Source organism: Pseudorasbora parva, chromosome 24 (genome assembly GCF_024679245.1).
Source record: "Pseudorasbora parva isolate DD20220531a chromosome 24, ASM2467924v1, whole genome shotgun sequence".
NCBI lineage: Eukaryota > Metazoa > Chordata > Actinopteri > Cypriniformes > Gobionidae > Pseudorasbora > Pseudorasbora parva.
This window is the reverse complement of record NC_090195.1, coordinates 6213425-6238595: the sequence shown is the minus strand read 5'-3', so window position 1 is coordinate 6238595 and position 25171 is coordinate 6213425. Positions and strand designations below refer to the sequence as shown.

The window sequence follows — 25171 nt, the reverse complement described above, 5'->3', positions numbered from 1 at the left end:
CCGCCCACCGACTCTATACACGATGTGATTGGACCGGCAAGAGTTTGGCAAATACAGCTCAGAAGGGTATTGAGAGTTCCTAGACAACACTCGCGGGCAGATTAGATTTGCTGCCGCTAGGGTGCGTCTAGATTTCGAGGCTATAAACATTGAGAAAAAAGAGGGAAATTTGACAATTTCATATGACATAGGATGAATAAATGACAACATTTTTCAGCACTCATGGTATAAATCATTTTATTGGAGTGTTTATTATGTCAATAGCCAGCCAAGCATCCAATCACACAACAGCTAACTCTCATGATAGCGCTCCGTCGCGTTCAGAAGGAGCATTTAAAAACAATGGCAAATGAACAGAACCAACAAAACATTATCAAACAGCTCGATAAAAGCAACAACAAAAAGAATTATTTACATCTTGCTTTTATAAATATGTCAAATGTACATATAATACACAAAGTACCTTAATGGCCAGACAATGTGCACACATTGAGACCCAAAAACAGGTACCAAAAAGAACTTAAAAACAGGACGGTGCCTCTCTCTGGTACTGGGCTACTTATTGAGCTTTACAGGCGCATCCCAGCATTCGATAACCCGGCAGTCGCAAGGATGAAGGGCGAGAGTTGATTATCATTTTCAACTGCCATATTCCAGCTCATTCAAGTAACCTCACGCCATACACAGGAGCCCAAACTCAACGTATATTTAAAAAAATGTTCATAACGTTGATATATGTTCACTTTATGAAGGTCAAAAGGGTCACATGGGTAGACCACCAAAGGAAACTTTACATGCATGTTGCTCCAAATGACCGTCCAGAATTAAAAACAGGTTTAAAACACAATTAACCGCAGACATTAAAAGCCGTTGAATGGCATTCCTCCTAAAGCTTGGTTAGATGTGAGGGTTGCATGTACAAACCTGACTAAAATATGAACAAAACGTACCTGCTAGAAGGTAAAACTAAGCTGGTTTCCACCATGGAATAAATATCATAGAATCTTAATTTTCCCTCTCACAATTGTGAAATATAAACTCGCAATAGCGGGAAAACGCATCAGGATTATAGACAGAATTGTTAGATATAAAATCACATTTGTGAGAAAAAAGTTGCCACTTTATATCTCGCAATTCAGACTTATTATGAGATATAAACATGCAATTGAGAGGAAAAAGGTCACAATTATTTTGTTCTATTTTTTGATTTTGTGGTGGAAACGAGCTATGGAAGCGTGTTTCTGCCACAAAATACAAAATAAAAGGGGTACTACGACTTTTTCTCTCACAAATCTGAATTTTTTTTCTCAGAATTGCGTGACAAATTCGAAATTGTGAGATCTAAACTTGTAATTTCCCTCAGAATTGGACCTGATTCGCAATTCTGACTATATCTCGCAAACCTCATTTTATATCACTCAATTCTGAGGAAAAAAAAGTAAAATTTGGGAGTTATAAAGCCAGAAGTGTGTGATATTAAGTAAGAATGCGAGATTTAAACTCACAATTCTGGGAAAAACGTTTTTATTCTCCGGCGGAAACAAGCTTTCATAACAAGCTTTCATATAAAACACCTAAAAAAATGAATGTAAACTTAAAATACTGTCTGGTAAAACTCATTTAAATCGGTTCAACATCTCCCTCTCGCTTTACCACTTTCCCTTTAACTGACATGTGCCAAATATTAATCAGGGTTTAACCATGATTTTATATTTCAAGTAAGGAGTGTTTCGTAAAAGTTCACGCCATACACACTAGCAAACGAGGGTTAAGGCTGATAGGTTTCGGATGGGTACATAATGGCCATCACATCCATAAACTGCCCACACGACACACAGCTAGCTGCAAGAGGGAGAAGAAAAGCTATTTTATACACACACCTGTACATAATCCACATCCCGTTCATCCCATTCGATAACAAACACACGTCTGGATACAAAAACATCCACACCGTCACAAGTGTGGAGGTCATTGGGCTCGTAACAAACATACACACACTTCGCGGCGAGAGCGTCTTATTTTCGTAATCTAGCGTGTGGTACCGTCCGCTGACAGCGTCAAACAGTTATAAGACCACTTCAGACCGGTCTGGAAATGATTCAGACAAGGCATCCGTAATAACACAGTATTTGTCATGTAATCAAGCCTTTCACTTTCTTTCCAAAAAAATCACGTAAAGGCTAAATGTAAAATAGGAACGAGTATGATGATTTGGGTTTTGTTATCTCACACTGATGCTACAGATGGTAATGTTTTACCCAGCAGCCATGGTGTTTCTGAGCGTCGTTCAAGGGCACGATGGTGGTACAACTATTAAACGAGTGAAGTCTGAGAGAAATACGGGTTCAGTACAGTACGCACTTAAATGTGTATCATAAATCTGAAAAATCTCACGATTAGGTTGACTTTAATGAAGCTTTTAAATGAGTATTTGTGTGAAACTCACAAGAACACATTCAGGTCACCTCAAAATCAAAATCAAAAATGTATAAAATATATTTTGCTTTTTGACCCGTAAGATTTTTTTTGCATTGTGATTTTTTTCTCTCCTTATGATTCTCATGTTTTATTCTGATTTAAACCTTAAAATTAAAGAAGCAAAACTAATATTCTTTTCTTTTGACTTTGAGGTGAAATATGCATTATTGACAGGTTTCGTCAAAATCACTGATTTAAAGAGATAGTCCACTAAAAATAAATTTTTGTCATCATTTACTCACGTTCATGTTGTTCCAAACCTCTGTATTTTTTATTTCTTTTGTTAAACATAAGAGATGTTTTGAAGAATATTGGTAGCCATTCTTCAGAATAGTTTTTTTTTCCGCAGAGAAACGAAAGTCATGCAGGTTTGGAACGACTTGAAGGAGAGTAAATAAAGACAGAATTGACATGTTTTGGTGAACTATCCCCAAAACACATCGCACTGGATCCATTACTGATGATTTCGGAACGGACGTCGGATGCACCTTAAAAATAAAAACTCATTTTTGTTCCAAACCTATTGCTCCTCATTTGATTTTTTGTTCTGAGAGGATCCTTAAAAAAGTCATTTTCTTCATCTTTAAAATAACACGCATTGATAATGTTAACACTGCTAATTCTCGCTGTACGCTAACATTAGTCACAGGAAGTTGTCATGGGGAAATGGCTTTACATGACACGCATGGCACTACGCACAGTTTCCTAATAATGACGTACTGCTGAGGGAAAGGATGCCATTGCATCTACGGGAACATCGACGCGACTACATGATGCTAACACTGCGGTTCAGCTCGCACTGAGCATTGTTGTTGATGTTGGGGTTGTGTCGGGTGGCCGTGGGCGTCGACAGGCCGCCGCCGTCGCAGGGGCAACCGTGTTGGATGAGGATGTCGGCGCACTCCTGACTTCCTGCTCGCTGGGCGCAGGACAGCGGTGTCTGACCACGGGAGTCACGACTCTTCACATCCACACCGTACTGAGAGACAGGGAGAAATATTGGAAGTGAATGATGGAGGGGAGTTTTAAAGGGATAGTTCACCCAAAAATGAAAATTTGATGTGTATCTGCTTACCCCCAGTGCATCCAACAAGTAGGAGTCTTTGTTTCTTCAGTTGAACACAAATTAAGATTTTTAACTCCAACAGTTGCTGTGTGCCAGTCATATAATGCATGTAAATGGGTAACAAGCCTATGAGAGCAACAAAAAAAAACGTGCTTAGACAGCATGCACAAAGAGCCCACACATTAATATCTTAAGACACAAAACGATCAGTTTGTGTGAGAAATCGAGCCATATTTATATAATTTTTTTTACCTCAAATACAACGCTATATCCAACATCCTGGAACACTTCACTTCCGGTAAGGAAAGTCAATATACACGCTCTGGCGTCATGTACGAGATTCACTTCTGGCGTTAGTTGTAAACTACGCCAGATCGTGTATACCAGAAGTGTCTTTACATGTACACGACACCAGAGCGTGTATATTGACCTTCCTTACCGGAAGTGAAGCGTGTTACAGGATGTTGGATATAGCGTTGAATAATTATGGCTCGATTTCTCACACAAATTGATCGTTTTGTGTCTTAAGATATTGTGTGGGTTCTTTGTGCATGTTGTCTAGACATGTTTTTTTTTTATTGCTCTCATAGGCTTGTTACCCATTTACATGCATTATATGACTGGCACACAGCAACTGTTGGAGTTAAAAATCTTCATTTGTGTTCTACTGAAGAAACAGACACCCCTATATGTTAGCTGCACTGGGGGTAAGCAGATAAACATCACATTTTCATTTTTGGGTGAACTTTCCCTTTAAGAAGGAAGGCATCACAAGGCGTTTCAAGTGTCCTTACCCAGATGAGCAGCTGCGTGATGACCACATTAGCCATAGCGCAGGACAGGTGCAGTGCGGTACGTCCATCTCCGTCCCCGTACGTCTCGTTGACCTCTTCTTTGGAGCCGTGGGCCAGCAGGAGAACCACCAGCCTCAGGTCGTCCTCCACCACCGCCCGCAGGAGTTGCTGTCCCAGAGGCACGTCTGACTGAGGAAGAGCCACCAGGAACAACTTCTGCTCGTACTTTGCCCGGATCCAGCGCTCCTTCTCTTCCCTGTGAATAAGGAGACACATAGGGATTAACTAGAAGATCAACTTTATTCTTGATTTTGCAGTTGTTCTTCTGATAGTTAACATCTGTCTATTGTAGCAAAACAAATTAACAAAATCAACATGCAAAATCCATATTTTAAAACATTTTCGTGTGTATATATGTGCGTGTATATATATATATATATATATATATATATATATATATACACACATACTGTATATAAAGTTCTGAAAAAAATTAAGAGACCACTTAATATTGAGAAATCCATGTTAAGTGGGGTCTCTTAATTTTTTCCACAGCTGTATAGTAGAGATGCAACAATACAGTTTGTCCACGGTTTAATCCATACCTCGGTTTTTAACCATGGTTTTCGGTTCAGTTCGGTTCTGATGGCTAGTCACATCAGTGACTGTACAGCAGCATTTAAGTATGAAATTTAATGAATAAATGTAAAATTAAAACACTACATAGTCTTCAATATAAAATATAGCTTGATTCCTAAAGCTACTGTATTAAAGTTTTTTTTGTGTCAAGAACAGTGAGTGATTTTCTCATTGTCTTTTTTTGTTTTATTCACATTAATTAATGACATCATTTTAGAGGTGAACTGTCCCTTTAAGGAAAAGCAGCGGCATGTTTACTGGCTGCGCTGCTGCTGCATGCATCTAATATACAGACGATTTTACTTTCACTTTAGACATAACCGATTGTGTTTATGTTAACCTTGTGTGCAGCATTAGCGCAGTAAGACTACTACATAGTCCAGTAATCATGTGTGTTTGACAGGCTTTTAGTGTGCGCACTCAGCGTATGTAAAACCGTGCATAAGCACGTCAATTAAATGTTTAAAATGCTAAAAAGGCTTTAAAACACACGCAAATAATGAACTTTTGTGAAAGTGGATTGAACCGTGAATGCCGTACTGGATGGTTCAATATTATATTGAGAATTGTGGCATCCCTAATATATATACACAAACAGACTATAAAAACAATTAAATCTTGTTCAAAATAATCAAGGCATGTTTTCCACAGATTTTTTAATAACTAAATTGAATAAATAAATGTATAAAATTAAAGATGTGCACAATAATTTTTTTCATACTGTATACATACATATATATATATATATATATATATATATATATATATATATATATATATATATATATATATATATATATATATATATATATATATATATATATATACACACACAACAGTAGCATATACAGTATATTTTCATTTAATTAATTTTAAGTTGCTACACAATTTTTTTTAAGATTAACATACTTCAATTAATAGTAAAATTCCATTAAACTGATTTCAATAAACCTTACACTTTTAATTGAATAATCCTTGATCAATCCTTAATCAATTATTCAATTAAAATGTGTAACAATGATTCAATTGAATATGGTGGAATTTTACTATTAATTGAACTACGTAAATCTTAGAAAAAGGCTTACAATTTTTCATTATTAATTTTTAAGCATTAGATCATAAAATATATTACTTATGTAAATACATTATTTAATGCAATACATTTAATAATGTAATATATTATATGAATTCACCCAGCTGTAATATCATTTAAGGGGCTTCAACCCACGGACTCAAAGAAACAACCCGTGGTCACAGTGCAGAAGTAGACCAATTCTGCGGGAAAACAGATGTGGCAACACTGGACCTTGATGCATTCGATAAACTTTGTGACTTCTGAATAAATGACAATCCCAGTAGAGTCTATATTTCTTTCATACGCCTATCTGTGACTTTGAGGAAGTCCAGAGTAATTCAGCTATGATTATGATAGAGGTCACAAGGGAAGAAGGTTAAATGTACAAATCACACCGCGCACACACATCCACAGCGTTAACTTCCTTTAAACTGGTTTTCCATCAGAATCTAGAGGGTTAAAGTCTGTCTGGCTATCGAAAGGTTACACATTGTGAACAGCATGTCTATCGTGGACAATACAGGAGTGTGTGCGTTGAGGGGGGGAAGCCGTGTTTTTTATCGCCGCTGTCAGTGTTGTCAGTCCTGCCCGGTGAATCCCCACAAAGGAGGCCCTCTCAACACTGGCCCCTCAACCCTCTAGGGGTCTGCCGGCAGCTCGCCAGATCGAAGGCCCAAAGAAAAGGGCTGAAAGAGACACACTTGGACGAGAGAATGGAGTCCAACTCTTCACTGCACACCAGACTTCTATCTATCCCTCTCTATCACCCGACCGCCCCCGCTCCTCTCTTCTGCTGGCATTCATGGCAATGGCGAGGGGTACAGCGCAAAATTAAAATCGATACGAGTGTATCTGAGCATGCTCAGTGCCGGTCTGACCTGCTGACCCCGTGCTGCGGGTGATAAGGGGAGCAGAAAGGAGCTGTTGTTTGCCTCGCTGGGGTGAGTGACAGACTGAAGAGACAGAGAGAGAGAGCTGATAGAGGTAAAGAGAGTCTTGAGAGATGTCGGGTGACGGCTTTCCCTCGGGACGCAACTCCACAAAGACACCGTCACCATAACGGCAGTGCTAATGTTTACAGCAAACAACCAAAGAGATGAGAGAGAGAGAGAAATGACATAAATAATGACATCTACAGCATGAATGAGAATGAGCTAGCCCATGAAATGTATACTTGCTGGTCTATATATAGTCACTGTAGTAAGTGTTAATTTCGTTAATGAAATCTATGAAAAAAAACTTTTTTTGATAATTGTATTGACAAATGATAATTGCAGCTATATCAACATGAAATATCGTTGATTAAAAAAAGACGAGACCTTTTTGTCAAAAAATTATAGACTGTTTTTAATGATTGCAGTTGCCAGATGTCAAGATCTTAAATGCTACAAGGATAAATTTTCTGCCCGGTGTTACCTAATATTTGCAATCTGGCAACCATGTGCACACAATCTCTCTACACTGTGGAAGTGACAAATGATCTTAAAACGCAGAAAACAGATATTCTGCTTAAATGAAAGAGTCACTGGATCTCGCTGAAGCTCAAACGTGCTGCGTAACACGAGAATTAACCTCATTGGCTATTACTGAAGCTCAAACGTGCTGTGTAACACGAGAATGAACCTCATTGGCTCTTGCAGGAGCTCAAACGTGCTGCGTAACACGAGAATGAACCTCATTGGCTCTTGCTGAAGCTCAAACGTGCTGCGTAACACGAGAATGAACCTCATTGGCTCTTGCTGAAGCTCAAACGTGCTGCGTAACACGAGAATGAACCTCATTGGCTCTTACTGAAGCTCAAATCTGCTGCGTAACACGAGAATGAACCTCATTGGCTCTTGCTGAAGCTCAAACGTGCTGCGTAACACGAGAATGAACCTCATTGGCTCTTGCTGAAGCTCAAACGTGCTGCGTAACACGAGAATGAACCTCATTAGCTCTTACTGAAGCTCAAACGTGCTGCGTAACACGAGAATGAACCTCATTGGCTCTTACTGAAGCTCAAACGTGCTGCGTAACACGAGAATGAACCTCATTGGCTCTTGATGAAGCTCAAACGTGCTGCGTAACACGAGAATGAACCTCATTGGCTCTTGCTGAAGCTCAAACGTGCTGCGTAACACGAGAATGAACCTCATTAGCTCTTGATGAAGCTCAAACGTGCTGCGTAACACGAGAATGAACCTCATTAGCTCTTGCTGAAGCTCAAACGTGCTGCGTAACACGAGAATGAACCTCATTGGCTCTTGCTGAAGCTCAAATCTGCTGCGTAACACGAGAATGAACCTCATTGGCTCTTACTGAAGCTCAAACGTGCTGCGTAACACGAGAATGAACCTCATTGGCTCTTACTGAAGCTCAAATCTGCTGCGTAACACAAGAATGAACCTCATTGGCTCTTACTGAAGCTCAAACGTGCTGCGTAACACGAGAATGAACCTCATTGGCTCTTGATGAAGCTCAAACGTGCTGTGTAACACGAGAATGAACCTCATTGGCTCTTGATGAAGCTCAAACGTGCTGTGTAACACGAGAATGAACCTCATTGGTTCTTGAGTGAACATGCTTGAGCTTCCGCTTACCACAACTGATGAATGTTTCCATGTGAATAAAAGCCTAAATTCAATCTGTTCATCATGTAAAGTGATCGAGTCTGCTCAATTCATATGGATTCGTTTTACGATCTCTTTATGAAACATTTTGAAGTGTCAAAGTGGAAGTTGTGTAGCTGTCAATGTAGGGACAGGAACCTCTCAGTTTCATTAAAAAGGGTAATTGAGTAATTGATGACAGAATTTTCATTTTTGGGTGAACTAACCTTTTAATGTAATTTGTAATGATTGAAATTAATGTTAGTTTCTAACAAAACCAGTTAAACAGGATTTGTCAGATAACACATCAGTGATTGGTGGTACAATGGGAGTGTAAATGAAGCCACAATTATCCTTTATTATCCGGCGGACTCGAGCTAACAACAGACACTTCCTCTGATGGAGGACTGACTCGCACGTTTCAACTGCAAAATGCAAACAAAATATGAAGGATAAAGGAAGAGAAGCATCATTTTTCAGTAAGAGCTCACCGTTTGACACTAGCATCGTGGCAAAACAACTCACATTTACATTAGAAAATGCAAAATCCAAACCTTTTCTGCAAATCATTTCAATGGTCTTTAATCAGTCTTGCAAAGGTATAATACACCACATTGAGGTGTCATTAAAAAATAAATAAGAAAATAAGCAACCAAACAAACCTGACCTAAAATACTAGAAGGATCCACTTAATGTCTAATTAAATGAAGTCAGCAGTTACATCTCAGCGTTTACATGCGTTTTAGAAGTGCACTCTTACGCTGAACAGCACTGGCTTTATGAAGCAGAACAAATGTTGTGGCATCTCCAAACTGATAATCAGTTATCCCGTGCCATCATTATATTCCCCCGAAGACAATCGCGTGTGTTCGAGCAAGTGTTGTTTAAGTCACTTTGGCAACAATGGCATGAGCTAATTAAGTAAGCCACATCTTTAATGCTGTTTCCCTGAAAATCCTGACAGGTCTTTGTGAACGAGGCAGAGAGCAATTGAATGGACTCTGGGCACAGTGAATCGTTCTTCAGAGAGAGAGAAACTGAGTGTGTGTGTGTGTGTGTGTGTGTATAATTAGCCTCCCTCCCCTCCTCCTTCAGCAGTCAATCTTTCAAAGCTTGTTTTTCTTCTGAGGAGACCCACCCTGTTGTTCTCTCTTCATCTGAATTCTTTACAGGAAACCCACCGCGCCATCGCAGGGGTTTAAGAGGGTGGGCGACTCTTAAACTCTAGGAAGAGAGAAGTTTGAAAGTGTGAGAGGTTTGGGGAAGGCGGAGGGTGAGTTTGCCCTAGTTTAACGAGGGAGAATCACTTTTGACACAATAAAGGACAGATTCATTTAAAGTGTCACCAACAAACACCTCAATGCGATGACATTTAAAGAAATAGTTCACCGATAAATGAAAATGTTGTCAGCACTTACTAATCTTCATGTTGTTCCAAACCCACATGATTTCTCTCAAAGAGAACACAAAATGAGAAGTTTTGATGAATGATCATGCTGATATTTTCCATACAATAAAGGCTTATGGTGACCTATATAAAAATGATCAATACTTGTGCACTATAAGTACTTTTATGCAATATAACAGCTTTCTATGAGGAACAGATTAAATGTGAAATCAAAAATGGTGCATCAAGCCAGGTTTGATGTCAGGGACATCTGTCAAGTAATTTAAAAACCAATGAAGTTTGACTGAGATCAAATCTTGGACAATGTGTCTTGGCATGTCTCAACATGACTTTAAATGCATGCTATTTTTAGCAAACTTAAATTTCGGTCTGTTACTCACACAACACTTTCATATGACAAAATTAATGTTGGCATAATAAATAAATATAATAATAAATCATAATAATGCAAATAAAATAAGGTACTTTTTTGGAGCATGATGATATTCATCCACATTCACAATAAAATAAAAAATACGGTACTTTTTTGCATTTTTGGAGCGTGATAAGATCCATCTAAATTCACAGTGAAAAATAAATGAAGTAAAAATACAAAAATAAGATACTTAATATAAAAAATACTTTATGTTTTTTTTGGGAGGTTTATGGTATCTGTTCACATTCAAAATAAAAGTGAAATTGTAAAATAGTTTTTCTAGTATAGTACTTATAAATATAGTTATTTTTTAGGAGCTCGATGGCATTGTCCACATTCACTTTTATTAAGATGACATCAGATGTATTTAAACATAAATTTGCATGTATTTAGGCATCCAAATAATTTCTGTCTGCAGCCGTTTATGAAGCTTTTAAAGATTCTCTTAGTTTATTGTCACCTGTCCTTGAAAAGGAAGAAGGAAGATTTCAGAAGCAGCGACAGGCTTCTCAAATACCCCTGGCCACTGCCACTTGAAAGGAGAAGTGTGAAAGAGAGGAAGAGAGGGGCTGGTAATCCCGCCTCAGACTTTTGTTTGAAATGGAGACCCAATCCAAACACAGGGCACTGTGTGGAGGGGTTTATGGGAGAAAGCCGAGAAGCCATGAAAAGACACTTCCTCTCGGCAGGAGGAAGAAAAATAAAATGTGCAGCTTTAGCGTGTCAAAAGCAAGGGAGGGACGAGGAGGCCAGGAAAGAGTGATGAGATGGAGGGAAGATTCTCTCTGCAGGGGGAGAAAACCACATTCAGGAAACACACACACACACACACACACACACACACACACACACACACACACTAGTACACACATATTTGCAGTGAATATCAGGGTTGCTTGGGGGACATCGGGGGACTCAAGTGTGAGAGAGACTATAAGTCTGAAAAGGAGACCAAATACTCTTTATATCCAGCTTGACTTTAAATGCTGTTAACTGCTTCAAAGGGAACAACAATAAAATTAGCACTTAATAATGTCACTCAATAATAAATCATTAAAGTCAACATGAAATTAGCACTGACCCCATTCCCTTTCTTATTGATCAGTGCACATTATCCTGAAGAAAACAAGCTTCTTGTCATCTTTAAACAAAACAATGAAAATGAATAAAATGAAAATAAAGAAACAAATATTACTAATATAATAAATATGAATACATTGAATTATTATTACTATTACTATAAAACTATGTATTTATATTTATTATATTAGTAATATTTGTTTCTTTATTTTCATTTTATTCATTTTCATTTTGCTTAAAGATAACAAGAAGCTTGTTTTCTTCAGGATAATGTGCACAATTAATATAAACACACACACACACACACACACACACACACACACACACACACATTAGAGTGAGCGAATTTGCTATTATTTTTCCTTTAATACACACAACTAAACATATATGGTGTTCTTTGCAGTCAGCTGGAGTGAGCTATCGGGTCAAGCGTTTACAAGAGCTTTTCTAGCATCACCTGACCCTAATGATCACAGAAACGGGAAAATGATTCCTGTAGGCTGGCCCAGAGAATCAGGAACACATGAATGCACTCCAATACGGAGGAAGAAACAACAGGGCAATTACTCAACCCAGACTAAACAGCAAACAGGGATTTATGAGAAGGGTCCCTATGTAGCGCACACTCGAAGGGAGGCGTCTCTCCAGGAAGGCCCAAAAAGCAATTGGACATGCAAGTGAAAGTGGACCGTCTGAGACACAAACGACGAGGGCGTGGAGGAAGGTGAATGCCTTCTCCGGCAAACCACCAATCAGAGCACAGGACCAGGAAGTGAATGGGTTCATGGAGGTAAGTGGGGCTCAGAGGAAGGGGAACTTCAGAAGGGCCTCGCCGGCACACACAAACACAAAACAACCCCCTGAAACTCTCAAAAGACACATCAAACAGAGGGGAGGGCAGAGCCCAACGGCCCTCCCAGCAGGGATGGAGCGTTTGTAAAGAAGAGAGAGAGGCAGGAAGAGAGAAAGAAACAGAGGGGGAGTGTTTGCAATGAGACAGTGTCAGTGTGTAGTTCACTTTTATGAATGACGCTTCATGTACTAGACACTTAACAGGCACAACACAGACTCACAGACAAAGAGCTTTGTTTCTACCATGCGAGTCTATCTGGTTATATCTTGCCCAATGCTCTCCTTCATATGCATGTACAGCACATATGTACAGTACCAACAACAGCGACATTTAACCACTCAGTTGCTGTTTAGGATGCCCTATTTTGCAAAATTCATAATAATGTTTAACATATAAGTTCAATCAAGTTCATTAAGAATTAGTTGTGTCGTGTTGTGAAGCTCAAATATTTTAGGTTTACAATGGAGACTAAATTATTGGTAATTAATTATTTGTTTATCGATGTTCATCAATATTATTAGCAATTTGGGGGGGGGGGGGGGGTAACTTACATGGCCTTTTGCCACAAACATGAAATAAAAATATTAGCACAAACAATACTCTGAAAAATGTGCCACAAGAAAGCAAAACATATTTTCATTGCTAGAAGGGAAAATGAAAATGTGCCACGGCAAAAGCAATTTGCGATGTCAAACATTTATCATTCCAGTATTTTAAGTCATAAAAGGCATACGCCTGTATGTGCTGATGTATTTATAATTACGGTCGATTCCCGAAACTGAATCCAGAAATGGATAGGATAGGATAGGATAGAATATATTGATAGGATATTGCTCAGTACAACTGTACAGTTGTTTTACTGTGACGTTTTACTGTGGTTAGATTCCTTAATTTTTTGTTTGTTTGTTATTTTCAAACACTATAACATAAAACATCATTCTGGTGTCTAATCAACCTGTCCGAGATCTGTTCCCACATATATTACTGACTGAAGAAGACTGCATGAGCTGTCAATCAAACACATATCTCACTTGATTCTTTGCAAAAAGTGCATCAATGAAGAAGAAAAAAAAACATCATGAAAATCTACACAAGAAGCTCATCCCCATCCACAGCATAACGTAGGTCAAAAAACAGTAACGGAAAGCAAAGAATGAAAATATAAGATGAGGAGGTAGAAGAGAGGACAGGTGGGAAAGAGAGGAAGGATTGACGGTGTGTAAGAGGGGGAAAGAGGTTAGTGAAGTGATTCATTTGTATTAGTGCCACTGCCCTGTGGCGAAGACGCAACGGCAAATTATTTCTGAAACAAACTGGAGGATCATCAGAGCTATTACCTGCTCTGGCCGAAGGGCATCGTCTGTGTGTGTGTGTGTGTTTTTGAGAAACCGTGAGGCACAAAATTGCTATCTATTTTCAATCCAGCCTCAAAAGAGCAAAAGAGAGGAAAATAAAAAAAGATAAAAATAAAGAGTTTAGTGATGAAGGGACATCTCTCTCTCTCTCTCACACACACACACACACACACACACACACACACACACACACACACACACACACACACACACACACACACACACACACACACACACACACACACACACACACACAAATACATTTTTAATTCAGTTTTAGTTATTTTAGTACAGTAAGTTAAACTAAACGAGAAATGTTCCTTGTTTTAGCTAGATACAAGTATAGACATATATTTTGCATTTAATTCAATTGTTGATGAACCCCACATCATAATACATAGTTTAAATTGAGATATAAAAGCGATAATACGACACAAGCGATCCAAATCAAAGACATCCACGTGTGTGAATTGTCAGCGTCCCGTCTCACCAACAACTGAAAGAATTCTCTCAGTCTTGTAACACACGGGTGCCAGGCAATTAGAGTTGACACGAAAACACACACAACTGCCAATTTCTAATTTAAGCCCAAACAGCCTCGGATGAGCCAACCTCTGCAGCGCCAACCGCACTCTCTACCCAGCAAGATTGATGGCCACACAAGAATTCCTGACAAAACTGTGTAAATCTATCATAAATCTATCAATCTGGTTAACAGATTACCTACAGAGCTCCATGATCGATTGACGCAGCTCAATAATTAAAACAATATTTATAATTAAAACGGCTGGAAACACATCTGCAGGTGAGACGCATTGAGTGTCAAATTTGGTTTCAGTTTAAGAGAAAAAGAAAATTGCCCGTTTTAACACCACAGAGGGAGAAAATATAGCAATGCTTGAGGATTTTATGCACAAATATAAGGCAAATTCAGAGAATTGAAGAAATCTGACATCTCAAAAGAAAAATAGTGGACAAATTCAACAGAATTTAGCCAACTTTGTTCACAAAACAGCCCTACTGAAATAAAACAGTACAAACAAGTAAAATAAATACTAAAAAACTAAATACTACACTAATAAGTAAAACAAAAACCTAAAAATTTTAACTTCCGTATCAATAAAATAAACTTAAAATAACTGTAATAAATCTGTCATTTTAGTGCTTAAACTCTAAAAATACATTTAAATAAAAATATGATTTTAAACATTTTTTTATGAATAATTATGAGATGTACTAAAGCAGAATAAAAAGAAAAAAGTAAAATACATAAAAATCTCAATATTTTAAACTTGTATGAGTGTTTAAACAATAAAAATAAAAACATTTAAATAAAACTATGATTATAAACAATTTTGAATCATTGGACAGCATGAACACCAAAAAAAGTTTAGATATAATATTAATATGTCACACTTTACAGTAAACTAGAATCGCCAAATCAACCTGTCGGTTCAATTATCAACTAGCAATACAACCTAGATAAAAATAGTAAAAATAAGCTTATTTCATTAAGACACTGTGGATGGAAATTTGACTCCCTTTCATCCTGATCGAACAGTAACACTTTTTTCACACGAGTATTTGTGTTTAGCTCATGGGAAAGTGTGTACACAAGTAATCCAGAGTCCATTACAGCTGCGCATGGCTTGTGTTATGGGGTTTAAATTAGTCATCAGGGCTGTAAATGAGCTTGGAGAACACTGAGACTTGTCATCCTCACTCGGATGTTAGTTTTCACCTCCGTGATGAGAGTTAAATCAATCCTGCCTGACTGCACAACGGTAAAATGAGGCTGATTACTCATCTCACTGATGTCAAACGACATTTTGATGATACATATATAATTGACTGTCCAAATGACCCATTCATACCAATGAGTTAAAGACCAACAAGAACCAAAAAAAACAAGCGCTGAAACTGTGACACAGGAAATCTAAGACCGTATATATAGACACACACACAGATCAGGCATAACATTATGACCACAGACAGGTGAAGTGACTAACACTGATTAGTGGGTGTTAGAGGCACCTGTTATTGGGTGGGATATATTAGGCAGCAAGTGAACATTTTGTCCTTAAAGTTGGTGTGGTAGAAGCAGGAAAAAGGATAAAGCATAAAGATTTGAGCAAGTTTGTAAAGGGCCAAATTGTGATGGCTAGACGACTGGGTCAGAGCATCTCCAAAACTGCAGCTCTTGTGGGCTGTTCCCGGTCTGCAGTGGTCAGTATCTATCAAAAGTGCTCCAAGGAAGGAACAGTGGAGAACCGGCCACAGGGTCATGGGCGGCCAAGGCTCATTGATACACATGGGGAGATAAGGCTGGTCTGTGTGGTCCAATCAAACAGACGAGCTACTGGAGCTCAAATTGCTCAATAAGGTAATGCTGGTTCTGATAGAAAGGTGTCAGAATACACAGTGAATCACAGTTTGCTGTGTATGGGGCTGCATAGCCGCAGATCAGTCAGGGTGCCCATGCTGACCCCTGTCCATCGCCGAAAGCGGCAACAGTGGGCACGTGAGCATCAGAACTGGACCTACGGCTGATGAATCACACACGCAGCCATCCACATGATGTAAATGAAAACGTGTGCGTTGCTTACCTGGGGAACACATGGCGCCAGGATGCACTATTGTAAAAAGGCAAGCTGGCGGAGGCAATGTTATGCTTTGGACAATCTTCTGCTGGAAAACCTTGGGTCCTGTCATCCATGTAGAACCCTAACCTTAATCCAACCTCGCAGCTTACAAGACTTAAAAGATCTTCTGCTAACCTCTTAACGCCAGATACCACAGCACACCTTCAAGGGTCTAGTGGGGTCCATGCCTCAATGGGTCAGGGCTGTTTTTGGCAGCAAAAGGGAACCAACACAATAATGTTGGTCATAATGCTATGCCTGATCGGTGTAGATTTATAATATATATATATGTGTGTGTGATATACACTCACCTAAAGGATTATTAGGAACAGTAGTGGTGGTGTAATGGTGTGTAAATGTTTTCTTGGCACACTTTAGGCCCCTTAGTGCCATTTGGGCATGGTTTAAATGCCACTGCCTACCTGAGCATTGTTTCTGATCATGTCCATCCCTTTATGACCACCATGTACCCATCCTCTGATGGCTACTTCCAGCTGGATAATACACCATGTCACAAAGCTCAAATCATTTCAAATTGGTTTCTTGAACATGACAATGAGTTCACTGTACTAAAATGGCCCCCACAGTCACCAGATCTCAACCCAATAGAGCATCTTTGGGATGTGGTGGAACGGGAGCTTCGTGCCCTGGATGTGCATCCCACAAATCTCCATCAACTGCAAGATGCTATCCTATCAATATGGGCCAACATTTCTAAACAATGCTTTCAGCACCTTGTTGAATCAATGCCACGCAGAATTAAGGCAGTTTTGAAGGCGAAAGGGGCTCAAACACAGTATTAGTCTGGTGTTCCTAATAATCCTTTAGGTGAGTGTATATATAAATATATATATATATAATGCAAAAAAACTCCAGTAATTATTGTCATATTGAGAAAAAAATTAACAAATGCACCCTGATGGCTACATATTGAATGTACGTGCAATCTGAATACACACCGTGTTTCACCCATTACTCTTTGACTAAGGAAAATCAGTTATGACGGTAATGAGATTTTCAGTTTTTGTCCAAGCGGGTAAGAGAATGAGTGAGCGAGCGAGAGAACGGGAGAAATGGAGGATGCCGTGAACCATCAGATTCTCCTGACAATGAAAAACATTCCCTCCTCCGGCAGTGAGCCCGTCCTGACGACTGAAGTGTGAGGGGGGATATCAGCATCAATAATCTTTCATCAAGTCAAAAGCACTCGGCTGCAGCCCGCCAACCACTCAATAGATAACTGTGAGCCATCACTCGCCGCTGAGTGAGAGAAAAGAACAGAGAGAGAGAGACAGACAGAGACCGAAAGCTGAAGCACCCCAGGTGGTGGGTAGATCGAAAGGGCTATCTTCCTTTACACGCTATCTGTGGCACGCACACTTTTGTAGGGCAGTTGTTACATCTTTGTTCACGCTCTCCACTGAGGGAAATCCTGATGCTGTCTTGCATACAATGAAGCAGCAGGTCACTTCGCTGTCTTGTAAACAGATATTATAGCAGGTAAACAAAGGTACGTAAATACACAGGCAAGCAAACGTACAAGTCAGTAGGTTTAAAAAACAGATATTCACTTTATCAAAACTCCTCAGAAAATGTACTCTCATTACACACAGACACACACACAGACACACACACAGACCTGCTTATTAGTTGTTATTAAGGTAGTTTAATTTAGGAATTGGTAGGATTAAGGGAAATATGGTGGAATATGGTCATGCAGATGCACATTTTGCAGTTTTAGGCATTAATATGTGCTTTATAAGTATTAATAAAGAGCCAGTATATAACCCAATCTATATAAAACTTAAATCTATATTAAATCTCTTTTTAAATACTAGTTCTAAAGGAGGTAATGAATTTTTATTGACATATCATCCAACTTAATTAATAAAGAGCCACTATTCTAGTAGTATACATGCTAATAAGCAACTAATTAATAGTATAAATGATATTAAGTATAAATAAAATATTTATACACATACACACACACAAATATTTTATTCCAAAAGTCCGATCACTAAGAAAAGTAATAGCATGCTTCTCCTCATCAAGCCACATACTTTACATTCATGTCTGTAACACAAACTTGCATGACAAGTTACGTGCTGTAGACTTAGAAAATCACTAACTGCACATCTGATAGCATCTCTCAACCGGATCAAAAAGATAGCAAAAGATACAGATCAGCAGCGAACGCAGTAGCATTCAAATAAATCCTACATTATGATGCATTAGACCAGGCGGTGTCAAGGTGTCTGACTGGATTCATACCCTCAGGAGTGACTGATCCACCCCCCTGAGTGATGGATAGCTGTCAGAGCCACTGAGAGCTCTCCATTCAGCCCCAAGGGGAGTGCTTGGGACTGTAATAGTGTCCTTAATTGCCACCAAAAACACTCTTTTCTCCAGGTCATTAGACAGATTGGGGACGTGAGAGTGTGTGTCAAGCTTAAAGGGAGAAACACTTCGAGACATCGCCTGGAAGCTGAGCAGGTGAGCAGCTACAGACAATGGTCTATGGACCCTATTATCTCCTGAAACATCTCATCTTCTTTAAACAGTACTAATGGACCGATGATTGGGTGAAGGCCTTGACTCAATCAGGTCATTGATCATATAACTGACACTGGATGCAATGCTTACTTGAATATGCTTCCATAGCCTGAACAAAGAGTCCATTGTAATCTCTTCCCTTCCCATACAACACTTCCTTAAACACTTGAAGATGCCATGTTTAAATGTCAAACAATGTCAAACAATGCAAAACAAAGCTTTCTTTAGGCAATAATTTAACAATAATTATGTTTTCAGTCAAGTTGAGATAAAGTGTTTCAAGATTCAATTTTCTTCTTTATTGCAGAAAAAATACGTGAAAATGTGTTTTGTAAAGAAAATAAGGCTGGTTGATTTCAAGAGAAAGAAATTCAAATTGTGATTCATAATATAGTTTTAAAAAAGCATCTTTGTATTGCTAGAGATGCACCGACTGCAATTTTCTTGGCCAATTCCGATTTTCGATTTTTTGTTAGTGAGATCGGCCGATACCGATTTTCTTTTCTAAGAACTATAATTGACAGCATATACAAACAAAAATCCACTTGTTCCTTCAAAGAATTTATTTTTATTTTTATAATAAAATAAATTAGTAAACATTACAATAGGATCTTCTCTCACTTAAACAACTCTCAAAAAAGAAGTTTTCTGTGCCAGGAAAGAATAATTGAAAATTCAGTGATTGGGTAATAACAAGGGGGTAATCTAGCACTCGGAAAGCGTTCCACCCATAGGGATGGCCATTGCTAACCATGCCATCACCTGCTGTTAGCATCCCATTGACTCCCATTCATTTTTGCGTCACTTTGACAGTGAATAACTTTACATCAGAGGCGTTTAAAGACTCCATTTGTCCATTGTTTATTTATAAAGAAACACGACAATGCATACAAGGCTCCATTACCTTGTATCTTACACTATCGCCCCGCAGAAGCTGTTTTTTGTAAAAATAGGCTAACAATTGCATCCTAACCAATGCGACTCTGTCACACAGTCGAGAAATTACTGTATAGACCTGAGGAGACGCTCCAGAGCAATCTTTTACTGTCTATGAGGCAGTCGGGGGGACGTGGAGACATAAAGTCTGATAAAGTCAAGAGAGAAGAAAGGGGAGAAGCCCATAGTGAGCCAAAAGCAACGGGAGAAAATATTTAAACAATGTGATTCAGCTTTCACTTTCCACAACTACTAGAAGACCTACAGCTGTCAGACAGGTTGCTCACGTCACATCTACGTCGTCAAGCTCAGTCTGAGCCTGCGCAGTTCGCTCAGCCATCAGGAAGTGAGTGCTCCTTTACTGACCTCACTTTCCGCCGTTGAAGTCAATGGGATAGCTCTGTCCATTTCTTTTACTGTCTATGGGTAATAAATGTTGTACCACAATTTCAGTACCACAGCTAAATGTTTTTTATTTAATATATTTTTTATTTAACCGTTTAAAAAAATGGATTTATGATGATAATTTTTATAAGTAAATAATACATAAACATGTAAAGGCTGTATGATGTATAAAAGTAAACATTGTTTATAAAAAAAGGAAAATAATCAACCATCTAGGCATAATTATTATTATTATTAGTAGTAGTGTTATTACATAGATATGTATCTAAGGTAATCTATCCTAATATATTCTGTTAATTTAAAAAAAATTTAAAGCAAACTTTTATTTTGACGGGTTGCCGCCAAGACCTTGGAGTGTCTGTGTTCATATGACGACAGTTTTCTAAAATGAAACGGCAAATTCTCATGAAGTGACGGTTTATGCTTTCGGCTGGTCATCCAGTGCCATAAATTAGGTTATAATTCTTTTTAAATGCATTTATATTTTGGTCTTTTTGCTGCTTATCCCAAGAAAAAGATAGGAGAGGCTGCTGACCTGTGGCTGGCTCTGAGCTCTGGCTAGCTTTACCTTTACATGTTCCATGTGGTGATGGAGTTAAGTGTCTTAATTAGGTTTGTAGGTTTGTCAAGTTTCACAAATGGCATAATTAGTGTCTTCTTCGCTCACAGTAAAAAAACGTCCACGTCGCGGCCGCGCTCGCGCTCACAGCTGCATGTACACGGATCGGCTCAAAAACAGAGAGACGTGTGACTGATCGGCTGATCATGCAGAAAATCGGCCAATTCCGATCCCTGGGCGATCAATCGGTGCATCTCTACTATGATCCTATATTGAATTCATATATCAAATTTGTTTCCCTGTGATTTCAGAGAGCAGTGAAACTCTGCCTCAACTGAAGAAGACCAATGCCTAATTCTGTAGCCCCGCCCACCGACTCGTGCATGACATGTAATAGGTAAATAACATAGGCCTTTGTGGAGCTAAACTGGATCGAATTTCCAAGCAATAAACATGCCGTTAAAGATTACAGAATGTTGTGTAGTGCTTGGTTGTGGAAGAATACAGTCGCTGCATAAGCTCCCTTCGGATTCCAACATTAGGGATTCGGTTGAACTTTATTTTTAACGCAGTTCCAGTTCACATCGGTATGACATTGTGCATTTGTTCGCTTAATTTGACCACCGATTGGCTTGTAAACAAGACTGGATTTGCAGACAGAATAGGATTAAAAAAATGATGTTGTGCCTTCTATTTTGGATCTGACTGGAATGATGCAACACACTTAAGTGAGTAAAAAATGTGTACATGTACTGATAGGGGAGCCAAAGCTCATTATAATATATAAAACTGTTATCCAATCATAGCAGTGGGCGTTTACTAAGTCTTCAATGCAGCATATCTATAAATACGGAGCCTCGAAGCTAGGCTCAAAACCAGGAAAAAGTAATAGGGTAGAAAATAGCCTATAACTTATTCATTATGATGTTTTTTAATGTAAAAACCATTAAAAAAAAACAATAAAAAAAACGTCAAGGCGACCAGCTAATGCTTTGAACAGGCCACCCACCTGGTGCTGTCGACACCGGGTTTGGTGTATCCCTCCACACAGCCTTCCCATACGCTGTTGGCCATGGCGTTCCCGATGGCAGTCATCACCATGCTGAGCTCCACCGGCCAGTCGTCCAGGTCCAGAGACCGTACGCGGGACAGATGTGTACCCAGGTTCCTGTGCATCCCGGAGCACTCGATGCAGATCAGAGCGCCGAGGTTCAGACTGGCCCAGTCCGGATCTGAGGGTCAGAGACAGTTAAATTTTTTTAATGTACTTTAGCACATTATGACTTTTGACAACTCATACAACAACAACAGAAAAGACAAACATCTCTATAAAATTAGCTTCACATAATGTTTGACTCACTGGGGGCGTCACAGTCTGCACAGAAGCTGTTTCCCCTCACGTTCCTGATGGACTGGATGGTCACAGCATCACTCTGGCTTCCTAATCGAGACTACGTGCCATAACAATTCAGATATCACAATGTGGAAAGACACAACATACTGACCTATTACCACGGTACCTAAATGAACATAATAGCATCTTACCTTGTTCTTGCTGCTTTCACAGGATTGCAGGCTGGCAAAAATCTGGCTCTCAATGGCCTGCACCCAGAGTTCTCTTTCCTCGAACGTGGAAGCCTCAAAGTGCCACATCTGACCCGTTAGGGACACGATGATGAACTCAAAGGACTCTTCTTGCTCTGAAACACACCGAGTGAGAGATGGGTTTGAATACACAGTGATCACTTTTGTGTGGAAATGATTTGTGGGTCCACAATGAAAGCAAAAATGTTACGCAACATGACAACACATAATATCTATAAATATAAACATTTCTTATTAAAGAATAAATAATTAAAATAAAAAATAAACATAACTAAAAAACATTTATGGCATAATTTTCAAGTTAGAAAACATATTTCGCTAAAGGCTGCAAATACACATATAAATGGCCAATATCCAAGGTGCATTATGGGTATCTGCGATTAGTGTCAGTTGCTGTTGTTCATCAGCATCGTAAAATCCAAGTGATTAAAAAGGTAAATACATCCATTAGAGTACTTATCTCATTACCAGTGAAGACTCATTATTATTGCAGCTGCCTAAATAGAATATAATGTGGGTTAATCATTCTGGTCACAGTAATTTCCACGTCGCAAAAGCACACGCGAGGTGCCGCAATGTTTCTACGGAGCTCAAATGAGGGGCGAGAGGTGAAAAACAGACCATCATTTCTGCAATTTGCTCAACATTCATTTCAAAACCATGATTACTTTGATGTGTATATGACGATGATTACACACGCGAGTATTACGGCCGATGAAGCTGCATGAGGCGAAAAGAAGTTCACAGACTCAATCGCTGCAGTATTTTTACAGAATAAAAGCCGTTTATTAGCATTAAAATGCACAACATAAAGCTATTTATTGATGCCCACTGAAAATGATCATTACCACATTATTGAGCTCTCATTTTTAGAGAAATTATCATGAATTATCAAGGTCATGTGCCAACATGTGTTAATTATTTCCTTTCTCTGTTAATTTAAATCTCTCCTCCATACTGATATATATATAGTTGGTAATAGCGTGACCACCTGCTAATAAGGCCAAGGGGGGACAAGGGGTACGTTCCTGAGGGATAATGTGTGACACTGCCTGGCGCGGCCGGGCCCCACCCCACGGGCAGACTCACTGATAGTGGTTTGCCCATTTCTAGCACATAGCACCTTACATGATATTAATAATACCCTATTCCCCTAAACATATGTAATTGCTGATGTATGCTCATGAATAGGCCAACCAATGTGTATTTTTTTTCTAAATAAAGGATCATAATATTTTGAACATTCAATGAATTGAGAGATGCACTTTCACTTAAGATTTACTTTAGCCATTTAATTGTATTTATTTTTCATTACAATTTATTCACTTTAAAATTGTAGTTGCTCAACACCACAGGAACAGTTTAAAACAATTCTTAAGTCACAACTCCAGAAGTTCACGGAACGAGAAGGGGGAGGAAGGATGGTGAACGTGCATGTTAGTAAAGTCTGAAGTGTTGTTTGAAATCGTGATGCCCTCCATGTCCGATGGAGAAAGACGTTTTGCAAATGTCACAAAAAGCCCTCTCGGTATCCCCCTCAACACCTTTCAGCCGCAAATATACATTTTCCCAGTCTTTCTTGTACCCATCTCTTTTTAATTGATGATGGCAGTGCATGCATTTTTCGAGTTGGAAAGTGCGCATCTAAAAGTTCCTTCCCAGTGTGTCTTGGTAGGCACGTGCATGCGCTGTCATGACAACAAATTTGACAACCAGTCAGCAGTTCAACTGAGGAGGGGTGGGTGTGGCAACAGTATAGAGCTGAACTGTCGAGTAATGTTCGATTGGCTGCCTGGGATTCTTCGAGGATATAGATCAACCAACTTTTTTCTGAAGCAAGCACTGATTATGCGTGACACGGTCTCAATTTGCGGGACGCATGAATTCGGCTTCAAACGCTGTGCGCGCACGTGCTACGCGGGATGGGTGGTCACCTTAGCTGGTAATAATAAAATATATTCTTTATTTCTTTTATCCTTTATTTCTTATTATTATTCTTTTAATGATATATATGATATGTTATGATATGTATATATATATATATATATATATATATATATATATATATATATATATACACATAACTTAACATGGTTGGCGGTAATAATATAATAAAATTAATATACTATATAAAATAAAAATAGAAATAGAAAAAATAAATATAAACAACACTTGAAATATGTATAAAATATAGAGTTTTCTGTATATTATAATATGATATATTATACTATAATTCATATTATATTTTTATATAATATAATATTTTGCTTGAAATTCTATATTTTTATACATATTTATATAAGTATTAATTAATTTATATTTATTTCATTCTATTTACTTTTTATTTATGATTATTTATTTATAATTAATTATTAAATAAATTAAATAAATGTTGAAATATATAAATAAATCGTTAAATGCATAATTAAATATTTAAGTAATATAAATAAATAATTAATTCAATAATAAATTTTTATTAAAAATAAATATATATATATATATATATATATATATATATATATATATATATATATATATATATATATATATATATATATATATATATATATATAGAAACAAAACAGCAACATTTCTACCAGATGGCACATTTCTACCATCATATGCCTACACTGTAAAAAAAATGTTTTGTTTTTTGTTATTTTAACTTAAAAAAGTAAGTAACCTGGTTGCCTTAAAATTTTGAGTTTATTGAAATT

General features: G+C 38.2%; 1 protein-coding gene across 3 annotated transcripts in view; it reads right to left on the bottom strand.

Annotated features, from left to right (window-relative positions):
* Positions 1 to 220: 220 nt before the first annotated feature.
* agap3 (ArfGAP with GTPase domain, ankyrin repeat and PH domain 3) overlaps positions 221 to 25171 on the bottom strand; it is a 214401-nt gene continuing 189450 nt past the window's right edge. For all 3 annotated transcript variants that reach the window (XM_067435496.1, XM_067435497.1, XM_067435495.1), the window contains exons 14-18: positions 22395 to 22549; positions 22210 to 22300; positions 21859 to 22081; positions 4339 to 4594; positions 221 to 3457 (exon numbers count right to left, since the gene is read on the bottom strand). In XM_067435496.1, the coding sequence (XP_067291597.1) occupies positions 3245 to 3457; positions 4339 to 4594; positions 21859 to 22081; positions 22210 to 22300; positions 22395 to 22549 (938 nt within the window). In that variant the 3' untranslated portion in view covers positions 221 to 3244. The remainder of the gene's footprint in view (positions 3458 to 4338; positions 4595 to 21858; positions 22082 to 22209; positions 22301 to 22394; positions 22550 to 25171) is intronic.